The sequence below is a fragment of the Tiliqua scincoides genome, chromosome 2, assembly GCF_035046505.1.
Source record: "Tiliqua scincoides isolate rTilSci1 chromosome 2, rTilSci1.hap2, whole genome shotgun sequence".
NCBI classification, from domain to species: Eukaryota; Metazoa; Chordata; class Lepidosauria; order Squamata; family Scincidae; genus Tiliqua; species Tiliqua scincoides.
In genome coordinates, this window is record NC_089822.1 from 216,044,177 (window position 1) to 216,069,171 (window position 24,995).

The window sequence follows — 24,995 nt, forward strand, 5'->3', positions numbered from 1 at the left end:
TAAAGCAATTATAATTTATAATATAATGTAAATTTTGAATAAAAACAAATAGCACTGCTTTTTACATTTCTAAAGTTGGAGAAACACCAAAATCAGCACACACAACAACCTGTTTTCTCCCACCTCTGCATTAGGATTGGGCTGTAAAGCTGTACCATCTAAGAATAGAAACAGATACTACAGATTTAACACTCACATATACGTAAGAGTCAAATTGCCTAGTTATCAGTGTGCTTCTTTGTTAACCTTGCCTTTCTCCTACTCTGTTTTTGCTCTTCCATCATATTTTAGGTCACAAGTTATTTGGGGCAGAGGCCTCTCTTTTTTCCTTATGCTATAAGGCACCACCTATACTTATGGTGTAATTGTCATGATCATCACAGTTTGCTGTATGTCCACTATGCAATTCTAGCTGACTGCAAAACAATGCAAAAATACATTCATTTTTTCATGCACAGAATTAAAAATTAAGAAAATGCCCCTGAAATGATTTCTGTTACATGTATAACTACATCAACAACAAATATACCTTCTTAAAAAAAATACAAAATAGTCAGGTGGCAGTACAAAAGACAATTAACTATCTAGAAAAGGATAGCATTGATGGGTTCAAAGAAGATTTTAAAAAATAAAGGGGTTTATACTATATTAATTTCAATGGATGAAAAATAAGAACAAGGTCATAAGAGCGGCTCAACATATTTTCTCACTCTTCATTTCCATAATAAATAAGCAATTCTTTTCAACCTTCTCATTCAATGCAATGACCTTATATTTTCACACTTTCTTGCTATTAATACTTGTCAATATTTATTTCTAAAATAAGGTAATTAGAATCTAATACTGTTCATTGGGAGTTACCCCTCTACAGACAGAAAAACACTGCCACAGACCTTATTGGCACTGTAAAAGTGTGTGTAAAAGTGAAGTCAGAAACTTATAAGGGGGTTGAAATACTGGGATTTACAGCACAATCCAACCTCCCCTCCCCCCTGAGCTGGCACAAGTCGCTTGTGCCGGCTCCCAGCCATCGCAAACATGCCAGCAGAGCTGGTCCTGCACCCAGAGGTGGCAGGTTTGTGCTAGCTTGGGCAAACCTAAACAGAGGGAGGGAGAGGGCAGCAGAAGGGAGGAACAGAGGTGGGGAGGGAGCGTTCCTAGGAGGAGGAGGTCAACCTCAGAACAGATTGGGCCTGGGACAGGAGAGGAGGGACCAGCCACAGCAGCACAGGCCGGATCCCAACCCCCATCCCCTGCCCAACTGCCCCATAGGGATGTCTGGGGTGTTTCTCAGGGTAAAGGGAAAGAAATTCCCTTACTCCTAATTGCATTCCAGCCTGCACCAAACCCACGCTGGATACACCACATGCCAGTTGACCTACCTGTTCCAGCACAGGTTAGAATTTCACCCTTAGTTATATCACATCACCCTTAGAGAATCATGGCAGTCATTAATCTTACAAGAAATTCAGATTGTATATCCTTTTCTAAATTAATATCATTGGTAGCATCCTGAGGTCATGTTTGCACAACTGCATGAATGCAAGCCTTCTTCCGCTAACCACCATATCCCTTTTAATGCTCCTGTACTACCTGAAAAGCTGCTGTTGATGATTAGGGCACCTTCAGCAATGGCATGGAATGTACAGTAGCATGAAAGGCTGCACAGAGAGAGGATATTTGGACGTTCCAATGGAAGCTGTTAGCTCTCCATAATGCCATGAATATGTGTTTGTCTGTGCGCACACATGGGTATATACATACGTTTCCATGTTGTTGTACCTATAGCAACATAACATAATTGTCTTTACCTAAGAGTATCTTTTTTATTTTCAATTACATTTTGAAAAATTGCATTTGTTATTTCATAAACTTTTGCATATTTTTGAAATATTCTTTATATATGCCACCTAGTCCTTCAATTCCCCAATTAAGAAGTTCTTACTATTTTTATTTCATTTGCATCACACAAATCTTGTTTAGGCCTTTTTTTTTTTTTTATATCCCAGGACAGTTTATATGCACAATACCCCCAAACATAAAATGCAAGCAGTGGGAGAGCTTATTCCAGGCTTGTTTTCTTGATGTGTTTGCTTGGGGCTGAATCACACAATCACTGGCCAAAATGATTTAATATGTAATAGGACGTCATACTCACACACATATTTCACATAGTTTTAAAAGGGGTGGGAGGGCCATCATTTTGTGGAAGAGCAAAACCTTTGATGCAAAATGCCCCAGGTTCAGTCCAAGGCATCTTCAGGTATGGTAGAGAAGAATTCCCATCTCAGACCTTGGAGAGCCACTGCCAGTCAGTGTTGATAAAATTGAACTAGACTGACCAAGGATCTGACTCAGTATGAAGCTGCTTCCCATGTCCTTTATGTTATAAGCAGTCCAGGATATTCACTGCTTGCATATACAGTAATACCTTCATTAACACAGGAGATCCATTCTTGGAAAGCCAAGTACTGTAGTGTCTGAAATAGCACTATAGGAGACCTCATTGAAGGAAATAGGGGCTGATTGGCCAGAATCTGCGACTCCCATTGGCCATAGCACATGTCAATCAATCCAGGACAAAGAGCACTGTACAAAAACAGCACTAGGTAATATCAGAGGTATTACTGTACTCAAGTTTGTGAGCCTTTTGCTCAATAAAAGATCGCAGGAACAAAGTATAGACTCATCACATCATGTACACCACGAAAATATAAAGCACATACATTGGCTTAGTGCCTCACTGCTTGTTCAGGATTTCCAGCTGGCAATCGTATGAACTTTCCCCAAACTGGTAACCTGCTATTGTTATATCTGTAAAGCTTACAACCCAATCCTAACCAACTTTCCAGCGCTGATGCAGGCACAATGCAGCCACAGATTGCAGTGCATGCCTCACTGGCACAGCTGCATTGGTGCTAGAAAGTTTTTGTTAGGAATGGGCTTTTTAGCTAGGAAACAATACATAGTAGGAAAACGTATCTAAACATTATACATGAATTTCTCAGAAAAACTGATGCATTAACTGAACTGTTTATATCTTCTTATTGACATCTTGACATGGTGACACCTTAGCATGGTAGAAAGAGGGATTATGAATGTAACATGCAAGGTAAACTAAATAATATGGGGAAAGGGAATAATCATTTGACCAACAAATTCCATAACAGCATATCATGTTCTTACACTTTTGATGGTAGTATCTGTGCAAATATTTACATGTTGGGGCTCTGCATAAATGTGGTTAGTTATCATTCACTTTTCTCTTTAAAACTGCCTTCAGTTGCAAGTTGGAATAGTAGGGTTAATCACCTGCTATAGTAGATTTCTATCATCAACTTGATTGAGTGCAAGGTTAGTTGAGTTCCAAGTCTATTGAAATCAGCAGGCGTAGGCGTACCAAACTGCACAAGCCTGGGCTGAGATTGTCTTACAACAACATTTTAAGAAAGCCATTAACATGACTTAGGTCACAGTCCTTAACCCCTTATGTCAGTGCTTTCCAGCACTGGCATAGCAGTACCAATGGGACATGTGCTGCATCCTGCAGCTGGGTGTTAGTCATAGAGGCCTCCTCAAAGTAAGGGTATGTTTGTTCCCTTACCTCGCAGCTTCATTGCCCTTAGCTTAACGCTATTTTTTTTCTTTTTTAAAAAAAGACAGTGATCTCATTAGGTACCTTCATATTCCTCAAGATTTACTGTTTCCTTCTTGCCTTGGATTCTGATGATGTTTGGTATACAAACCTTTCATAGTTAATCCTTATAACTTTATTACAATTAGGGTGGAGCTAATGTAATATCAAACGCTTCAATCTTGCCAAAGGTCTGTTGATGCCGATTTATTTATTTCTATAACATATAGGTTGACTTTCCACAATTTACTGCAAAACCACATATAAACGACTACAAATACAAACATGTTTTAAAGACAGAAATCAAGAAAACAAGCCTAAAGAGCCATCATTTAAAGTCAGGTTTCAAGCTCCACCAGGTCCTGGAAATTGAGTTGCAAGAGGAGCCTTGGATACCTTCCCTGCAAGCTGTTAGAAACCAAGTTGCAAACAAGTTCAGCCTCACCAAAGCTTTGATTCAAGAGGGGAAAGAATGCAAAAGAGGCCAATGCTCAACACTTATAAAACACTCATCTCATCTCAATGCCTAAACACACAGTCCAGACAAAATTAAACCATTTTAAGTACTATTGATCAGAGAGAGAAAGAGAGAGAGAGATGGCATGCGAACAAATCAATGGATGCTTAACTTTAGCAGCTCCTACCCATAGCTAGCAAACAAGTCCAAGTTATTTCAATGACTGCTTCTACCTGTGGTCCATAGGCTCCCAGAAGGTCTCCTTTCCAGACTGCCTGACTGACCTCCTAGAAAATCTCACTGAAGTCTCCCTTCCCCTCCTCCTGCAGCTTCAGTTTTCTTTCTTTCTTTCCAGCCCTCCACGGCTGGACCCAGAGATCATAGGGGGACCCTGCCACAAGACCATCGTGACGACTCCAATGGGGCAGCGTGGAGTGAGAACCGCAGCCAGGAAGCACGACAAAGAGGCGGCGGGCCGTGGGGTGGGGGGAAGAGAGGCGGGAATCCTCTGCAGCCGGAGACTGCTACGAACCACCGGCGGAGCTGCGGCCAGGGGAGTTTCCAGCCCCCGCGCGTTACATTGTCTCCGATGCCTGGGTGGCTGCAGCCCCGCCACCCAGGCCGGCGAGCGAGCTGCTCGCTGGGGAGACTCGAGGAGGCAAAGCCAGCCCTTTCGGGGGCTGCTTCGGTTCGGATGAGAGAGGGAGACCTCAGGAGCGCAGGAGGGAGACGTGGCAGCCCCTCCACGGCGCAGGGCGACCTCCGGGCGCTGGGAAGGAGGAGGAGGAGGAGGAGGGAAGGCGGCTCTCCTGGTGCCCTTCCTCCTCCTCCTCCTCCTCGCAGCCAGCCAGGGGTCCCGCTTGGCGAGGCTTCTCCCTCCTCGCACAAGCCAAGGCAAAGTGGCGCCAGCCAGCCAGCCCAGCGGGGGATTCCCTTCTGCAGTCCACGGGCCCGCCTCTCCTCCGTCCCTCTCAGGGGGAAGCCCTGCCGTGCCCAGCCCAGCCCAGGTCCACTCGCTCCGTGTCGCTGCCGCCCCCAGCCCCGTCCGCCTCGCTCGGGACCCTCCTCTCCTCTGGTCCGCCCGCCGGCCCCGGCGTGTGCCTATCAAGCGAGGAAACACCCCCAGCCGCCCCCTCCCCGGGGAGACGCGAGGCGAGTGGCTGCCTACAGCGCGGGAGAGCGAGCGAGCTCTCCACCCTCCGGACCACCCCCTCCACGGCAGCCCAGCCACCTCCGCTGCTAGAATGCTAGTGGCTGCCGCCCGCCCCGCGGGGACCTTCCCCCGTGGCTGGCTGGCTACTCCCGCTTGCCAGACATTGTGGAACCGCTTCTGTTCTCCTTCTCCCCCCCCCGGAGAAAGTGAGGGGGAGCGCAACCTTTCATCTTCTCTCTGAGCCCCCCACGCTGGGAGGACCCCCTTCTAGGAAGGCCCTCGCACAGCAACTGGGGGTGGGGGGAGGCACACACGCAGTGGGCTGGAAAGCAGTAGCCAAAGAAACCCCCCTGACAACAAGAGCCATCAGCGCCAAGCAGCCAGCCGCCCAGTCCGGCCTCCTATCCCCGTGGAAAGGACAATAGCTCCCCCCACCCCCCGCAGCCCCCTGACACTGGCGCCCCAGCGCAGGGGGGGAGCCCATTGTGTGCGCCCGGGCTCGACCATTTCCCAAACAAAACCCACCAAAAACCCCGGAGAGGGAGACGGGGAGACCCGGTGGCTCCTCCTCCTCTCCAAAAAGGCCTGTTGGAAAACTGCACAGAGGAGCAGCAGCAGCTCCAAGCCCACCATCTCGCTCTCTCTCTCCGCCTGCCTGCCTGCCTGCCTGCCTCTCGCTTGCAGGCTCGCTCCCTCTCTCTCTGCGCCCTGGCGAGCAACAGAGGCGAAAGGCCCCGAGCGAGAGGAGGGGGATCAGCCTGCCCGCGCCCCAGGGCTGGCAAGCGGGGGGGTGGAAAGACAAAAAGGCCCGATGGCTTTGTGTTACCTGCCGTGGAACCAGTCCTTGCAGGCGTCGCACTCGATCATGAAGCGGGTTACGTCGTAGGGCAGCCTACAGATGCAATAGACGGGCACCGTCGCCATGTTAGCTCCCTTCAAAACAACGCTGGACTCCCAAGGCAAGCGAGCTGAGACACACACAGAGGGAGAGCGAGAGCGCAAAGCGGGCAGGGCTTCTTTGCTGCTGCGGCGGCGGCGGCTGCCTTGCTGGCTGGCTGCTGGCTGGCTGGCTGGCCGGATCCTCTCCCTTTGCAAAAAGGAAAGCAGATCTGCGAGGCCCGCAGACGGTGGAAGTAATTTGGGAAGAGCAAAACAAAACACCCGGAGAATTCAGGCGGCGATCCTCAAGGGCGAGCTCGCAATGTCAGCGGGAGGCGAGATCACATCAGAAGCGAGGGTTCCCCAAAGTTTGGCTGCATGGCTGCTTCGCCTCCGAGGCGCACGCTGGAGGGGGGGCCTCTGTTTTTTCCCCTCGTGGTGGTGCTGGTGGCGGTGCTTGCTCAAGGATCATGATTCCAAATGTTGGACGAAATGCATTCTATTGCATGCCCCCTGGTGACAGTACAGTACCGAAGCTTTTCATAAACACTCCGAAATGTAGCCCCCTTTCCTTGTGATGTCCTTACGTCAGCTCGCAACATTGTAATATTACCTCTGCTGGGGCTGGGGAGGGAGCCTGGAAGGAAAGGGGGAGGCGAATCGGGGAAAACTCCCCAAGCTGGGCCGCCGCGCAAAAAATATTTTAAAAGGGGGGGGGCAGAAAGAGAGAGAGAGAACCAGTCCCAAGGCTGGAAAACAAGGAGGCGTGTGGCGATGGAAGGAGGGAGATTTTAAAACATTACCCACGATCAGTGGAAGTGTTGTGGGGGGAGGGTGTGAAATCAACCTGACTGAGGCCACAGTCCTAGCCACACTTGCCTGGGAGTAAGCCCCATTGACTGAAAGGGGACTTACTCCTGAGTAGACACGCCTAAGATTGGGTTCTGAAAGGGAAGTGGGGGTGGAAAACAGCGAGAGACCTCTGACCACAAGCAGCTACTAGCTTCAAAAAAACCCCAACAACAACGTTTCAGTAAAAACTCTCATCACCCAGGCAGAGAGACCCAAGGAGTGAGAGCTGGTCGTCATAAACGTGGAGGGAAGGCTCGATCCGCCTGTAATCTGACGCCAGAGATCCAGAAGTGGGAGCACCAAACAAAAACAAAACTTTTTCGTTTTGCTTTGCTTTGCTTGCTCTGGCCCTCCCCGGGATCCCAACAGCTGAAGGATTCAGAGAAAGTGACTCAGGAGCCGAGAAGCCCCCTAGCCCCAGCCCTGTTTCTTTTTTTTTCCTCCCATGTGATTCTGCCCCAGGAAGGAGTTAGGAAGAGTAGGAGGGAGGGCGACGCCTCTGATCAGGGGAAACCAACTGGCGGGGCAAAGCCCGTCTTTCTCTGCCTTCCTTTTCATGGGGAACGAAACCAGCCCTGAGTTTCAGGCTCGGTCAGGGGAAGTGGCGGCTCCTTTCGCTTCTCGGAGTTTGGGGTTCTTGGCAGCCATAAACATCAGACGTGCGAGGCGAGTACTAACTTTGGTCAACCACGTTGTGAGGACTCTGGGTGCGATCCCACGCAAGCTTTCCTGGGAGTAAGCCCCATTGACTAGCATGGGACTTACTTCTGAGTAGACATGCTTAGGATTGGGCTGCCTAGGGGCTCAAGAGAACCCGTCACTCACTTCACTGCTTTGCTTTAGTTCACTGTTTTTTGTTTTTTAAATAAAAACATATATTTTAGATTCTTGTTGTGGCCATGTTTGTCTTGCTCTTGTTCTGAGTGGAGGAATTACTCTGTTGTGAAGGACGGTGGGTGAGTGTCTTCTGGTTCCAGCAGTGGTCACATACCTTCTGCTGCTGGGAAACTCAGTGAAGGGGGGGGGGGGTCAGAGAGCCAGTCATTTCACTCTCTCCCTGTTGTTTGCTTCCAGCATGTGGCAATCAGGAAACTGCACCGGAGCACAGCCAGTCCACTTTAGTGACCATGGCAGATTGTCCTTCATTGCAGAGCATGTCCTTATGGAAAAGATTGACATCCACCCCGCCTCTCCCCTTGGAAACAAGGGGGCATCAAAATATTCCATGTAAAAATACAATCAAATATAAAACGCCATCAACAGCACCATACAAGCAGAACAGATAGAACCACAGAGCAGCACGGCTCCTGTTCATATTCATTTAAAATGTTTACTCAACAGCGTTCTTTAAAAAAAGAAAAGGAAAAGAAAAACAGGACCAAAGGGCCCAAGCAAAAAGCAGAAAGAACAAAAGAGTAAAGCAACACCCGGCAATAAATTACTGTAACTGAACACACAATGGAATAAAGAAGTTGTGACACCCTGCTAGAAAGCAGTGAGGGTAAAGTTCTCAATTCCAAGGGGAATTCCAATGGAATTGGAATTGTGGTGCTGCCACAAAGAAGTCCCTGGCTCTGGTTGTAGCCAGCCTCACCTGAGGAACGGGTTTCCCAGGGGACCTCAGGGAGTGGGCCATGCCATAAAAATGCCCCTTATTTCATATCTACCTTCTAATGCTGTCTAATATTTTAAATGTTGACCCTAGTGATGTCTAGACCCATTAACACCTTTCCAGTCTATTTAAAATAGTCAAATCAAGATCTAAGGGTAGTGTACTTCTTAGCTTATTTGCTAAGTATGTCGTTTGGTTTGCGTAAAAGAACCAGGTATTGTCATAAGTACAAGAAAATATGTGAAACATAATTTGGTGTGTGTGTGCAGACAGAGGTATGGATACGCATATGTCTTGCAATTACATATTATATGTAGAGGAATACTGGAGTGTAGATATGATATTGGATATTTAGACCAACTGAAAACATAAAACCTGCCTTTAACTGTCTAAGCATTGCAAATAGGACAGAGACTGTCGAGAATGTTACAGGTTTATGAATGATAAATATTTTAAAAATATTTGACATATAGGTGATCTTGGGCCGTTCACCAACTCTCAGCCTCACCTGTCTCACAAAGTTATTGTGAATAACAATATATAAGGAGGTGGAAGAGTTTTGTACACTATCCTGAGCTCATGGGAGGGAGGGAAGAATGTAAACATGTTGAGTAAATAAATTTTTCATTTGACTGCAAAGCATGCATTGCTTTGAATGTGTTTGAATAGTTCAAACACTCTATTAATTGTTTCTGGATCAAGTACAGGGTCACAGCTAGAGCAGGAGACCCCAAACCTTTAGCTGCCATGGCCACATCATTGAATCTTGCTCTTATGGTGGGCTGAAGCAGACTCATTTTAGAAAATAATATATAGTATGCATTTTGTACATATCTCTAGTAGTCACAAGAAAAATATCACTCTCTTGCAGCCGGGCTCTCAGCAGGAGGGATCCAACCTAGCAGTTGCTTCAGCCAGCAGATGGAAGAACATGTGTGGTTGTGGATGGGGGCAGAAAAGGAAGGAGTTGGACTGCACATAATTGTATGTTGCAGGCCAGTCAAAATGGACTGGATGTGACCTGTGGGTATGGCTTGGGGATCCCTGGACTGGAGTACTGGATTTGGGCATGAACTTAACCTGAACTATCTCACAGGAACATCATGAGGACAAGTGGATCCTACAGATGCCACTGTGAATGAAACTCTTTGAAGCAAGGACAGGATACCACCCAGTGAGTTATAAGGTGGAAAGCTTTCCCTCTCTATAATCCACAGGGCATACATAGTATTTCCTAAGAACAGCTTACCAACAGGACAGTGGGATGGAAAGGCAATTAAAATAATTTACTTTCTTGCTGTTTAGCTTTTTATCTTAAATTTTTATCATATTGGTTCTGCTGCCATCACTGCTACTGCTATGATTGTTCGAATTTATGTCACTTTTTGTCTGCAACAATCAAAAAGACTTACAATAAACAAAACCACACAAATTAGGCAATCGAGACAATCAGCAACAGGTTACTGAGAGTTCTAGGGAAAAGGTCTGTTCTGGGTCTTCAGTGGTGGCCTCCATCTGTCCTTCAATGGCTCACGGGGAACCACTACTGAGTGTTCAGAGGCTGACCTCTGGGCCTTCTGATGGGTATAAGCCCTCAGCCAACTCTTGACTCAACTAATCCATGATGCCATCCATTGTAGGCAATTAAAAACAAAATAATATACAAAACTAAAAACAGCAGAAGAACAGAAATACATTTTAACCAATTAATCAAAATTGAGGAAATACTTGAATAAAAATATTTTTACCAATTCTGAATTTTAATAACAAATAATAAGGAGCGAGAGCTTGCCATGGCAGAAAGATATCTGACCCATGCCCCAGCAGCCTGGTCTCTGAGAGGAATTTTATTATGGGATACAAAGGTTCTTTTGGGCCCCTTCCCTTCTCCAGTGGATAATAATTTCATACAATCATTGGATCATAATTTCTATGAATTATGATATATAAAACTATGTAGGCTTAGACAAAATGTGAATGCTAGTCTTCATAGACTATATGAAGACATTCTCTAAGATCACAGGAAATTCCTGGACCCCCTCCTTTGGCTCCTGTGCCTCCCTTTTGACCCTGTATACCCTGAACCCCCCTCTCATGGTACCTGCCCAGCAGATATTTGTTGGCAACCTTCAGCCTCGGAAGACTATGGTATTGCACTCTGAATGGTGGTTCTGGAACAGCATCTAGTGCGGCTGAAAAGGCCAATCCAGGAGTGACAATCCCTTCCACACCGGGAGCAAGTGCAGTCTGTCCCTGGTCTGTCTCCCTGGCTATGGGCCTTCCTTCTTTGCCTCTTTGCCTCAAACTGTTGGCCAAGTGTCTCTTCAAACTGGGAAAGGCCATGCTGCGCAGCCTGCCTCCAAGAGGGCCGCTCAGAGGCCAGGGTTTCCCACTTGTTGAGGTCCACTCCTAAGGCTTTCAGATCCCTCTTGCAGATATACTTGTAATGCAGCTGTGGTCTACCTGTAGGGTGCTTTTCCTGCATTAGTTCTCCATAGGGGAGATCCTTTGGGATCCAACTGTCGCCCATTCTCATGACATGACCAAGCCAACTCAGGCATCTCTGTTTTAGCAGTGAATACATGCTAGGGATTCCAGCTCATTCCAGGACTATGTTGTTTGGAACTTCATCCTGCCAGGTGATACCGAGGATGCGTCGGAGGAAGCACATGGGGAAAGCGTTCAGTTTCCTCTCCTGTTGTGTGTGAAGAGGCCATGACTCTGCAGTACAGAAGTGTACTCAAGTTGCAAGCTCTGTAGACCTGGATCTTGGTATGTTCTGTCAGCTTCTTGTTGGACCAGACTCTCTTTGTGAGTCTGGAAGACATGGTAGTTGCTTTACCGATACGTTTGTTTAGCTCGGTATTGAGAGAAAGAGTGTCGGAGATCATTGAGCCAAAGTACACAAAGTCATGGACAACCTCCAGTTCATGCGCAGAGACTGTAATGCAGGGAGGTGAGTCCACATCCTGAACCATGATCTGTGTTTTCTTCAGGCTGATTGTCAGTCCAAAGTCTTGGCAGGCCTTGCTAAAACAATCCATGAGCTGCTGAAGATCTTTGGCAGAGTGGGCGGTGACAGCTGCATCATCAGCAAAGAGGAAGTCACGCAGACATTTCAGCTGGACTGGACTTTGCTCTCAGTTTGGAGAGGCTGAAGAGCTTTCCATCTGATCTGGTCCAGAGATAGATGCCTTCTGTTGCAGTTCCAAAGGCATGCTTCAGCAGGACAGCAAAGAAAATCCCAAACAAGGTTGGCACAATAACACAGCCCTGCTTCACTCTACTTCGTATGTCAAAGGAGTTTGATGTGGAGCCATCAAAGACTACAGTGCATGTCCTCATGAAAAGACCTGATGATGCTGAGGAGCCTGGATGGACATCTGATCATGGGGAGAATCTTGAAGAGGCCGTCCCTGCTGACCAGATCGAAAGTCTTCGTGAGATCTATGAAGGCTATAAAGAGTGGCTGTCATTGTTCCCTGCATTTCTCCTGCAGCTGTCTAAGGAAGAATGCCATATCAGTGGTGGACCTGTTGGCTCGGAATCTGCACTGTGATTCTGGATAAACGCTCTCTGCAAGTACCTGGAGCCTCTGTAGTGCAACTCGGGCAAACAGCTTTCCTACAACGCTAAGGAGAAAGATGCCGCGGTAGTTATTGCAGTCACCCCATCACCTTTGTTCTTGTACAGCATGACGATGTTTGCATCCCTCATGTCCTGTGGTACTCCACCTTCTCTCCAGCAGAGACAGAGGATTTCACGCAGCTCAGTGGCGATGATCTTTTTGCAGTACTTTAGGATCTCAGCAGGGATGCTGTCTTTCCCAGGTGCCTTGCCAGAGGCAAGGGAGTCCAGGGCCATGTGAAGTTCTGCTAGGGTTGGTTCAACAACAACAACAGTATTTATATACCGCTTTTCAACAAAAAGTTCACAAAGCGGTTTACAGAGAAAATCAAATATCTAATGGCTCCCTGTCCCAAAAGGGCTCACAATCTAAAAAGATGCAACACCAGCAGACAGCCACTAGAAAAGACACTGCTGGGGTGAGGTGGGCCAGTTACTCTCCCCCTGCTAAATAAAAGAGGAGCACCCACTTGAAAAAGTGCCTCTTAACCAGTTAGCAGGGGTTACTAACTGTTCACTGTCAAGCTCCTCCAACACAGGCAGACAGTCAATGTTGTTCAGCGCTTCTTCGGTGACTACATTTTCTCTGGAATATAGCTCAGAGTAGTGCTGCACCCAGTGTTCCATCTGCTGCTCCCGGTCCTGGATGACCTCGCCTGTTGCAGACTTCAGAGGGGCAATTCTCTTATGTGTTGGACCTAGGGCCTGCTTGATACCATCATACATCCCCTTGATGTTGCCTGTGTCAGCTGCTATCTGTATCTGAGAACAGAGTTGGAGCCAGCAGTCGTTAGTACATCTCTTGGCAATCTGCTGGACTTTGCTGCGAGCAGATTGGAAGACTTGCAGGTTGAGCTCACTGGGACAGGCGCTCACTGGGACAGCCGCCCTGGGTCCCTTTGGGGAGAAGGGCAGGATAAAAATAAAGTTTATTATTATTATTATTATTATTATTATTATTATTATTATTATTATTATTATTATTATTATTATGCTGCTAGAGCTCTCCTCTTTTCCTCAATGACTGGTGTCAACTCTTCAGAGTGGGATTCAAACCAGTCTGCCTTCTTGTTGGTCTTCTTGCTGAATACAGACAAGGCGGTGTTGTAAACAGCATTCTTGAAATGTTCCCATCTGTTGGATGTATTTGCATTAGCCGGGCCTGGAAGAGTTTCCTCAAGCACTCATGCAAATACCTCCACTTTTCCCTGATCCCGGGTCTTGCGGGTGTCAATGCAGGGTCTTCCTTCCTTTTTCGTGTGATACAGTCACGTTGTTCGCAGTTTCACTCTGCTGCACACTAGGGAGTGGTCAGTGTCACAGGCAGCACCCTGATAACTGCTTGATGCTGGAAAGGCTGGAGCGTCTGGTGAGAATCAGGTCTAGCTGGTGACAGTGCTTTGATCATGGGTGTCTCCAAGAGACTCTGTGTTGGGGCTTCGTGTTGAAGAATGTGTTGCTGACACAGAGACCTTGATGACAGCAAAACTCAAGGCAGGCATTGGCCATTTTCGTTCATCTTCCCAGTGCTGAACTGACCTAAGCTGAGCTGTTCCATCTGCTCGGAGCGTGGGAGGATGGAGGCCAGAATGTTAAACCAGATCGGAGTGTAACACCTTGAATGTAGTGGTTCTTGAAAGAAAGAACCTTCTTTCAATTTGTAAAAATCCCTGCGTGGATTTAATAAGCCTGCCTATGTAAACCGCCTTGAATAAAGTCTTGAATAAAGACCAAGAAAGGCGGTATATAAATACTGTATATTATTATTATATTATTAAGCAAGTGGGCCATGAACTGTGATCAGCACCAACTCTAGCATTGAAGTTGGCAAGCATGAACAATGGCTCTTTTTCAGGGACTTTCTTGATAGTGGTGGCCAGGTTGTCATAGAATTTGTCTTTATCTTCTGCTGGAGATGGCAGAGTCGATGCATATGCACTAATGAAAATGACAAGTCCTGCTGATGAGTGGAGCTGCAGGGAAAAAATTCTTTCACTTCCCGCAGTAGGTGGGATGATGGATTCCAGCAGGGTATTTCTGACCGCAAAACCAATGCCATGTTCCCTGGTCTCATTTGGTGGTTTTCCCTGCCAGAAAAATGAGAAATTTCTCTCCTTGACAGATCCTGAATCTGGCAGCCTTGTCTCTTAAAGGGCGATGATGTCCATCTGCAGTCTGTTCAGCTCCATGTCAATGACAGCTGTTTTGCATGTGTTGTCTATTTCTTGCAGGTCGTCAGAAAAGCCAGGTGTCATTGTCCTAACATTCCAGGTGCCCTGCTTCAGGGCAGGAGTTTTTTGTTGCCTGGTGTAGAGTTGTCGATCCGCTTGTTGGTTTTCACCCTAAACCCCATGCACCCTGAGAGGTTAACGGACTGTGGCGAGGCAGCACCTTACTGGCTGGGGACTGCCCAGCTTAAGGCGGGCGGTAGCTGCCCAAGGAGGTGCAATGATCTCTCCCACCGTTGGAAGCAGCCCCTGGCGTCATACTCTACGCCAATCGAGTGAAGACTTATAACCGGTAAACTGCTGCTTCCCGTGTTGTGCCAACGCCATATGGCAAAGTTGGTGTGATAGATATACTTTACTGTACTTTAATAGATATACTATATGAATTTGTCTAATCCTCTTATAAGCCATTTCTGCTCAGGGTTGCATATACGCAACAGGGTTCAAATGTGTACACCTGTAGGCTTGGAAGAAATGGGTTAAGATAACCTAGGCTAGTGGCCATCGATCCTACAGATTAATTATTGACTGCGTGAAGAAATGCTTCTTTATGTTCACCCTTAATCTCCTGCCAATCAGTTTCAGGGCCCAATCCTATCCAACTTTCTATGGCTGATGCAGTCATGCCAATGGGGCGTGCACTGCATCCTGACATGGGGGGCAGTCATGGAGGCCTCCTCAAGGTAAGGGAATATTTGTTCTCTTACCGCAGGGCTGCATTGGCACTGGAAATTTGGATAGGATTGGGCCCTCAATCAGTGAGCTCAGATTCTAGGTTTTGTGTATGTGTTTTGTGTGTGTGTGTGTGAGAGAGAGAAAGATTCATTTTGTCCTCACCATAAATAACTTTATAACCTGAGTCACATTTGGAATGTGAACATTGGAAAAACTCTCTTCTGCTTTCTATTCTTAAGTAGGAAAATTTGTAGGCTAAAAGGGTCTTTTATACCACATCCTAAAACAGTAGTGGTTTCCCTGGTGCCTGAGAACCAGGCTGCAGGCAGATGCAAGCTCTCTTTTATGTCACCACTCACAGCTTCAGCAGCAACAGTCAAGGAAGACTCTGGACCACCTGGACAGTGAAATTTTTGCATTTCTTCCCACTTTAGTTTTTTACCTCAGCTGGCCTCAGGATGGGGTCTGCAGGGGGGAAGGGCCTTTCTGGTCTCAATGTCTACAGTATCCGCAATTCATAACTCTTTGGGGTCCAATGATGGTAGAACGCTCCTCTATGGTCATGAGCCCTCTGGTTTCTGCTGCCATAGTCTGTGAGGCATTGCAGTTGCAGGGGGACTGGGAGGGCATCATAGTGTAAGCCAACTCCACAGGTTCCAGCAGGTGCCAAGGGCAAAGAGTATGTTTGGGTGTGGCTACTTAAGTTAGCCACTTCACTAAGTGCTCTGTGTCCCATGCAGGTTGGTGCATTCAGTGCTCCCTCTGATAAGCTCATGTGCTGCATCCCCCCAGCCAGGTGTTCCTGTTTGCAGCAGTGCAATGTGTTAAATGCCTCATGGACTTGGTGTGGATTTTAGACCCGCCTTCCCATCTTCTTTTGTCCTGCCATGGGTGTTTCCAATCAGTGATAAAAAAAAAAAAAAAGGGAAAGCCTTGCTGGTTAGGGCAAGCCCCCAACTGGACTCAAACCTGCCTTACCTGCCTCCTAGCCTACACCTTTGTACAGTGAGCTACACACACCCTTCTTTGCAGTTGAGTCTCCCCTTGTAACTCCTCGCAGTAACTCCCCTGGCAAAGTGTTTCTTTCGGTTGGTGAATTTCCCCACAGGGACTCTTGCCATGGAGTGATTTGTGCATAGGTTGCATATGGTTGCCCTCTTCCAAAGGAGAAATCTTTCTAAACCTTAGCTCTGCTGCGGTCAAAAAGGTGTTTCTTGGACATATGTGTTTGTGTGAGCGGTAAAAGGGAATTTGAACCCTGAGTGAGTGATTCATGGAATTTCCTTCTCTTTACTTAAACAGAAATGAGCCAGCAAGTATGGAAACCCCAATAGGATCTGGGACTTTTATGCTGCAATCCTAACCACACTTTCCTGAGAGTAAGCCCCATTGAACAAAATAGAACTTACTTCTGAGTAGAACTGGTGAGGACTGTGCCCTTAGAGAAATTAAAACCTTTACACATGCAGCCAGAAACTGGTAAAAATGGCTGGGGGAAAACACCCTTGAAACACACAAGATGAGGCAGTGGTTTATTCATAAGCATTTATGTGAACGAGGCAAGAAGAGCATTTATAGAGACAGTTATTCAAGTTAACACATATAGGATTTAAATATAGAATTGCTAGACCTATTTTAGTGTCATCAGTAGCACTCTTGGAGAGGCCCAGGAACAAGGCCTATTATTTCTTTGAGAACAGGGAAGGGCAAGTGTACAACAGCTTCAGCTCATTTGTACTGGTGACTGGACCAGAGTATTGCCACTGTTTTTGTTTTTTTTAAATGTGAATTAACTCTCAGTGTGGTCCTAACAGTGAGTCACATCTATCTGGAAGTCACCCCTTCTGACCTAGAAACTCTTTGTCCTATTTCTAGATACATCCTTACAGTGATGCACTGGTGAAAGAAAAGTGCTATATGATCAATTGCATTCTCACACTCATTATTACCTTCAAGTCCGAGGCCTGAACCTGCATACTGAAAACAGGTTTCAAAGCTTGGCTTAAATTGTCACTTCCCTTCAGCTTTGGTTTACACTTAAGTGAGTTCTTTACATTAAGTTTAACTACCACTGGAAGATCCAGCAGTAGTTCTGAGCACCCCATTTCATGTAGAGTGGCTAGATTCAGGATGCAGAGTCACTACATTGATTCTACTGGGTAGAAATACTTTTTCCAATGCAGGATGCAATATGTTGTGTTCACATGTGTGTCATTAGCCTAGCAACTGGCCTCTCCTTCCACCTTGTCCTGTAACTGGGCTTCAACTGGTACAATAAATTGCTGCCACCACTCAAGGCCAGGAAAAACTAGACAGAAGGAAGCTGCCTTGGCTTGAAGATACCTCCATCCCAGAAGAATGGGAAGTCCCTAAATTCTCAGTGGGTTCTCTTGAAAGACAATAGTGAAAGCTCACAGATTGAGAAGAGAGGGCAACCAACTCCCACCCAAGTGAACTGAGACCAGGCAGATTAAAATAACAACAGTAAAAGAGATTTATTAGGTAAATCAAAACATTAAAATAAAAAGGGTACAATAACAAGGCACAATAATACAATTGAGGAATTGCACAAAGGCAAAGGATGGTTCGGGTGAAAGGGACTGGGCAAAGGATGGTGCAGCAGTTAAAAAACAATCTGGAAACAAAACAAACTGCTAATTTTTCTGGCAGCCCAATCCTAACTCGCCCTGGAGCAGGCACACCAGCTGGGCTGGGTTGCAGCACATCCAGACCAGGTTGCAGCACAACTCAGAGTAAGGGGAATGCTTTCCAAGCGGCCGGGCTGCTTAGGAGAGGATCTGGTATAAGTGCTGGATCTTAGCTCCACCCTACTCCCAGGCCTGGTTCTCCCACTGGCCCACCGGCCACCCCAGAACATCCCCATTCTGCCCTCCCCACCCTCCCCAGACCCCTGCACCAGTCAGACCCAGTGAACACTCACTGATCTACTGCCACAACAGCGCTGGATTTGACCTTACAACTCCTGAGATGGTGCAAAAGTGCCTTACAGCACTTTTGCAACACCCCTAGGCCAGCGCCAGGGACTTGCACCAGCCCAAGAGCGCATCTGGATTGCGCTCTGAGCACCTAAATATTCATGCTAGTCCAAGTTCATGGTCGCTGCTCCTATATCTAACTGGACAAGTGAGCAGGAAGCATCAGATGCTTCCAATGTTGGCTTCTTAGATCCGGGCCAGCTATTTAGCTGGTGCAAATTTGAGAGCCTGGTGTAACAAATCTGAGAAAGCCCAAAAAACACAAATCCCAAGAAGCCTAAGAAGCCGTGGGGGGCGGGGGAAGAGTAGGATATGGTGTGCGCTACTGGCACTGATCCTGCCCTCATTCCAGCCTCCCCTACCCCAAAACACCCCCTCCCCACCTCTGAACCACCCTCCTGTCACCCTGTCTCACCCCCCCATGCCATCTGGCACAATCTTACCTGTGCCAGCCCAGCCACCTTTCAGGATAAATATGCCTTACAGCACATTTGTGACACTTGGAGCTGGCACAGAGATGAATATGCCAGCTCAAATGATGGTTTGGATTTGGCTGCCCGTGGCTCAATTCCAGATCCTTTGTTTACCAGTCAGTTGGGAAAGACAAAGGAACAAACAACAGCAACAACACAGCAAAATGGCCACTGCCTCCAAATGATTTCATAGCCCTTTCATGCATCACATGAGCCTCCTAGGTGACAGGAAGATCAAAACAGTCAAAACTGGACCATAAAATAAGGTGAAATCAAGAATATTAACAACAACTTATGTCTTTTTATATTCCTGATCCTTTCCTAGCTACAGTGGCGTCACTAGGGTTCGTGTCACCCAGTGCAGGAGGCCAGTGCGTCACACCCATGCAGTGGGCGTGGCAATGCACCATTGCCTCGCCCACACTGGTTTTTTTGGCTGTACGTTTTGATATAACACAGATATTTCAATGTGGTGTGTTTCATTACATCCTGCATGAAATTACGCATTAATTGATATACAGCATGATTGTATTATTCCTACAAACTGTGATTTTGGTCACTAGTGGTGTCAACCCCCCCCCCGTGTTAATTTACTAACACCTTATTGCAGCTGTTCTCAAACTGTTAGCACCAGGACCCACTTTTTAGAATGCAATCTGTCCAGGACCCACCAGAAGTGACATCTTAGGCAGAAGTGATATCATAAAATAAATTAAAATAAATAATTATAAATAATTAAATTACAGTAAAACAAATAAATAAGGGGAAGCCAGCCCTGTTCCAACCAAGTGAATTTTATCTGTAGCCTACCTGCAATACACGCCCCCCCCCCCCCAATCAGTAAGATTTTCAGCCTTACGCAGTGCCCAGTTAACTTCTGTTTAAAACAGCTTACTGTCAGGACCCTCCTGGCTTTGCAAGTCTAAAAAAGAAAAAGTTCACCTTACCAGCTGAAGCATCTGTTTTTATTCTCTTTATTGGGGGGGGGGAGGGACTGCCTTCTGGAGCATTTGTTGAGCTCCAGTTCCATCAGATTGGGACCATTCTGGTGGCCTCACATTCCCCTTTGCCTGACCTGACCAAGAACCAAGGCACGTTTGCTTACTCACAAGTAAATGCAACCAAGTGGCTTAGTTTTGCTTTCCATAGGGCTCAATACATTAACCAGCTTGGAGGGAGGGACCGCCTTCTCGGCTATTTTTGTGGGGATGCATTCATTGGATCAGGATCATTCTGGTGTTGTTGGATTCCTCTCAGCCTTCCCTTTCCGAAAGACTAAGGCAAGTTCACCTATATGTGAGTATACGTGCGGTAGGGTTCAGTTTCACTTTCTATAGGGCTCCATGCATTATTTATTTTCTGGTTTTTTGGCATTAACTTTTGATAGAAAGGAGATATTTCACTCCGGTTTCCTCATTGCATTCAGCTGTAAATTCCACATCCAACGGTATATAACATGACATTATTCCTAACCACCACAATTTTAGCATGTCACAGCCCCAGTGCACGTCACCCCCCCTTGTGCGTCACCTGGTGTGGCCAGCACCACCCGCACCCTCCTACTGATGCCACTGCCTAGCTGTGCTCATGCAGTATTGCCAACATTAGGTATTTCACATAACACAGAATGTTGCCTTTCAGTGATGACTCCAGTTGTCCTTGGAGTGTTCTCAATGTGCATTTAAAGCCTATACAAGGGTTTTGCCTACATCAAACCCCCTTACAGTGATTGGGTTTAGAATCTTTTACTGTTAATCAAATTGCCTGTAGAGAGCAGGAACAGTAATGAGTAATACTGTAGAATGGTTGGCAACCTTCAGTCTCAAAAGACTATGGTATAAGCCTACAGCACCCGGTATTCCCAGGCAGTCTCCCATCCAAGTACTAACCAGGTCTGACCCTACTTAGCTTCCAAGATCAGATGAGATCGGGCTTGTGCAGGGTAACAGTTGCTGTAGATGTAACTTCTATTTCTAGTGCCAGATGCTTATGAGGAATTAGTGTCTGTGTGACAGAAAGGGAGTGCTACCATCTAGGTACTCATCTAGTTGACATACTTCAACTCCATTCTCCACTGGGAGTGGCTCTGGTATCCAGCTTTAGGGTAGACAACATAGGCCCAAATCCTAACCAACTTTCCAGTACTGACATAGCTGTGCCAATGGGGCATGAGCTGCAACCTGCAGTTGGGTGGCAGTCACGGAGGCCTCCTCAAGGTAAGGGAATGTTTGTTCCCTTACCTTGAAGCTGCACTGCCCTTACCTCAGTGCTTGAAAGTTGGTTAGGATTGCGCCCATAGTCAGAAAATTCTTCCTCATCCCAACTACAGAATTGTACCAGATCTCTGTTTTGAGTTACTTTCCTTATCCTGCTCTGATCCTGTAAGGAAATGAGTGTTTAGCCAGCAGTACTGATTCATGGAGTAGAGTAACTGATGCTCACACATGAAGCTGGTTGCACTTCCCATTGCTATAATCATTGCATGTTAGAAGCTTACCTAAATTTGAGGATTTATGACCAATTATACTCCTTTTCTACCCATGTATGCTTACCCTGTGATTCATGTGGGAGAAAGTACTTACTTGTTGTGTGGGGACAGACTGTTTAGTTAGTTGATTCACATGTTAATGCCAAAGCATGGTTTAGCCCAGGGGTCTCTAAACTTTTTAGCCAAAGAGTCGCATCAAATATCTGGCACAGTGTCAAGGGCAGGAAAAAAATTAAATATAAAATTTAAATAAATACATTAGAGATAGAACTTAGATGAATGAATAAATGAATGGGCTCAAATGTCCAGGACTTCTCCAAGCATGAACACAGCCCAAGAGCACACACTTAAATGGATCCCCATTCCCCAACCCCACAAGCACAGCTCTGGTTGTGTTTGGTCAGCTGGGCCAGAGGCTCTCAGGGGAATCAGAGGCTGGCTACAGGCCACATCTGGCCCCCGGGCCAGGGTTTGGAGACCCATGGTTTAGCCCAATGCTTAATTAGCTATTTCCAAGTTTGCAGCAAACCATTCATTCATTCCAATTTTTATCCCACTTTTCTCCCGAAGTCACTCAAAGCAGCTCACAACACTATTAAAACACAATTAAAATCAAATTATAAAATGCAAAATAAATATTAAAAACAGTCAGTGGAAGATATAACATATCATAGTTGATATCATAAAAACTCCAATAAAACCCGCAGGCACCAAAGCTAAAATCAGAAGACTCACTGGAAAAGTAATGTTCTTAGACCTCAACCGAAGGAAGGAGCTGTTCTTAAAAGAAAGGGGAGAAAGTTTCATAATGTAGGTGCCACTACTGAGAAAGCCCAGTTTTGCACCATCACCCTGTAAGTGATGGCACATCTAAAAGGGCTCTCTCCGATTACCCGAGAGGATAACCCAGATTATATGGTAGAAGGCAGACTCTCAAACATGCTGGCTCCAAGCCATAAAGGGCTTTAAATGTCAAAAGCAGCACCTTGAATGGGGCCTGGAAATGAATTGGCAGCCAGTGCAGTTGCAGAAGCAGCTGTTTTGTCTACAGTGCCATTCTCCCTACAGTGACTGGGGTTTCTTTCAACTATTTTTGAATTTTAATTTCACTGGCAAACACTAGTTTGCACATGCCCTCCAAATCAGTATTCGTACACATTATCTTAATATAACTGCCCTGAATGGTATCCTACAGCATAATCCTAACTGCAGTCTGAGCCAGCGCAGCCATCCCTGCGCTGGCTCAGAGCATCACAAATGTGCTGTAAGACATATCTGGGGTGACTCATGAGCCTGTAGTCCTGCTGTGCTGGCCTACAGGTGCAAGGAAGGTAAGGTGCTGAGCAGCACAACAGTGTGGGGAAGGTGGGGGAGATGGGGAGGGGGTATTTCTGGGCAGGGGCAGAATGGGGGGGCAGGAGGGATAAGGATCAGCGGACCCCCTTCCCAGGTCACCTGGTGTTACACTGGGTTTCCCAAATTTGTGCCAGCGAAATATCTGTATGGATCTGAGAAGCCCCATAGGGCAGCCTGTGGCATTATTCAGGGTAAGGGGAAATTTCCCCTTACCCCGAGGAGACCTCCAGCTGCCTCCTAACCTGCACTGGATACCACACAGGCCATGCAGCCTGGCTGAACTAGTGCAAGTTATGCTGCCCTTCTACTTACGAAAGCTGGATGGGTGGTGAGAGACAGTGGTTTCCCCAGAGCTATTTAATTAGTTAGATGCAAAATCTGAAGTGGAGACTTTCCAGGTCAGAATTCATACTTTCCTGTTTCTGAACTATACCAACTCTCAAAGTACTTACTGTTGAGAACTTCTGAGATAATGCTGTACAGTCGTAGCCCATGTGTTAAATATATGTCCTTTCCACAGCATCTCTATTTCCAAGAAAAAACACTTTTTCCTGCACTTAAACAAGAATAGTAGCATCCTACTCATACATATCCATGCTGAACAGATGGATTGCTGCATAACTCACAGAGAAGGGCCAGAAACACTAATAACCTTTTAAGAAACTTCCAGCTTGGAATGTGTAGAACCACGTGAGAGTGAACACATAAATTGGAATCACGTCTGCAGTCTAATGTCACCAACATGTGGTGATAATTAGCAGCACAAGGTACAGGAAGACTGAATAGGATCAATATGATACAAATGCTGCCATCAATTTTGTTGAGAAGACAATAGATAGAAACAACAAATGTAATCTTAATAGCAGGCTGTAAGCTAGGCTGGCAAAGGTCTAGGAGGCTGAGAACAACTACATGGGCCTAAACCTCCAAGGAGAAAAAAATGTAACTGGTTTTGAGCAGTTGAGAACAGTCACAGATTCTTGCTTTCTGACCTGTTGTTTCTCTCAAGGAGTACTTGACAACATCAGCAGAGGACACTCAGTTCAGAAAGGCATCTTCCCCCTGCTTCATGTTTCAGAGAGCATTTGCTTAGGAACACTTACATTTCTGGTCAAGTCGTGGGTTCTGCACATTGATATAAACAATTCAATGGCCTGACGCTGAGGTATGCCTACCAAAGGCAAAAGTCCCTTTGCTTTAAAAAAAAAAAATACACATATGCATGCAAGAATTTGACCTTCTTGAATAACAGCTATAACTAGAGGTAGATTTTTTCTGTAACAATGAAATAAAAACACTACTTCCTGAACTTCTCATTTCTGTGTTAAAAAAACCCCCAAAATCTGTGAAATCTGCCAAAAAAGTTATCTAACATATCTACATATTTTCTAACACTCTACATACATGTGGCTGCATCAGCTGACATTACACCACCCATATCACTTACTTAGGGCCCAGTCCTAATCAGTGCGTGCCGGCTTACCGCTAGTGTGTACTGTTGCAAACATGCCATAAGGCACACCTCTGGACCTCAGTGCCGGGGCTTGCTCTGCAGTCACGCGGACCGACAGGTGGCAGAAAGGTAGGTGGGGATGTGGGGGTAGGCGGGAAGGAGGCATTTCATGCCAGGGAGAGGCAGGCGGAGAGCAGGGAGGAGGTGTGCTGGGGGAGGGAGTGGGGAGGGAGGGAAGGAGGGAGGTGGAACCAGTAGACCCTTCGGTCGCCGTAGAATCAGGTAGCCCCACTGCAGGGCTACTCACCTTACCCGAGGGAAGGGAATGAAAGTCCCCTTCTCTTGAGGAGCCGCAGGCGCTGCCCAGGTGGCCCTCAGGATGCAGTGGCAGCCATTTTCGGCACGGCTGCAGCCCTGGGCAGCTCAGGATTAGGCTGCCCGTACAATTTTTAAAGCTTTTAATTTATAATTATAATTTAGCTCTTGGAATAAAAACACATAACACTGCTTTCTGCAATTCTAACAGTGGAAAACACCAAAATCTAAGAAAAAAATAAAACCATTTTCACCCACCTCTAGCTATAACAATGTGAAGATATAACTCATAATAAGTCACCACAAACCTTCTGAATACAATGCTTTATTTGCAGTTTTTATTGAATATATTCAAGAGCAGGTGTTTTCAAAGTTGCCAAAAATCTTGGCTTCATTCTCTATAGAAATCTGAAAAGATTCCAACTGCCTTTCAATAGCTAGGATTTGCTGTCACTCGCTTATCCCAAGTTGTCTTCGTCACAGAACACCACCAATGGAAAGGGATCCAAAGAAGCAAAACACAGCTCAACTTCTGATTCAGTACTTCCAATTTGGTCTCTAACAAGTCACTAAGTTAGTCCAAATGAGTGATATTTCTCTGCAAAAATATGGCAAATACACAGTCAAAGATGATCCAGCCTATGGGAGAAATCATGTTTGAATAAACACCCATTTGAAATATCAGTATGGCACTTTATTGGTTGCAACAGTGACTATAAAGTGACTATAGTCAATTAATTGTTTGCATTTCAGGCAACCAATCAAATTGCACAAAATTGCATGCAAGAATAATATTG

At 46.1% G+C, this 24,995-nt stretch overlaps 1 protein-coding gene and 1 pseudogene across 1 annotated transcript in view; both read right to left on the reverse strand.

Annotated features, from left to right (window-relative positions):
* PHF2 (PHD finger protein 2) overlaps positions 1-6,308 on the reverse strand; it is a 144,276-nt gene extending 137,968 nt beyond the window's left edge. Inside the window, exon 1 of the mRNA XM_066614139.1 lies at positions 6,071-6,308. Within this exon, the coding sequence (XP_066470236.1) occupies positions 6,071-6,168 (98 nt within the window). The 5' untranslated portion in view covers positions 6,169-6,308. The remainder of the gene's footprint in view (positions 1-6,070) is intronic.
* A 14,118-nt stretch (positions 6,309-20,426) lies between these two features.
* LOC136642339 (5S ribosomal RNA) lies at positions 20,427-20,546 on the reverse strand (annotated as a pseudogene).
* Between the last annotated feature and the right edge of the window lie 4,449 nt (positions 20,547-24,995).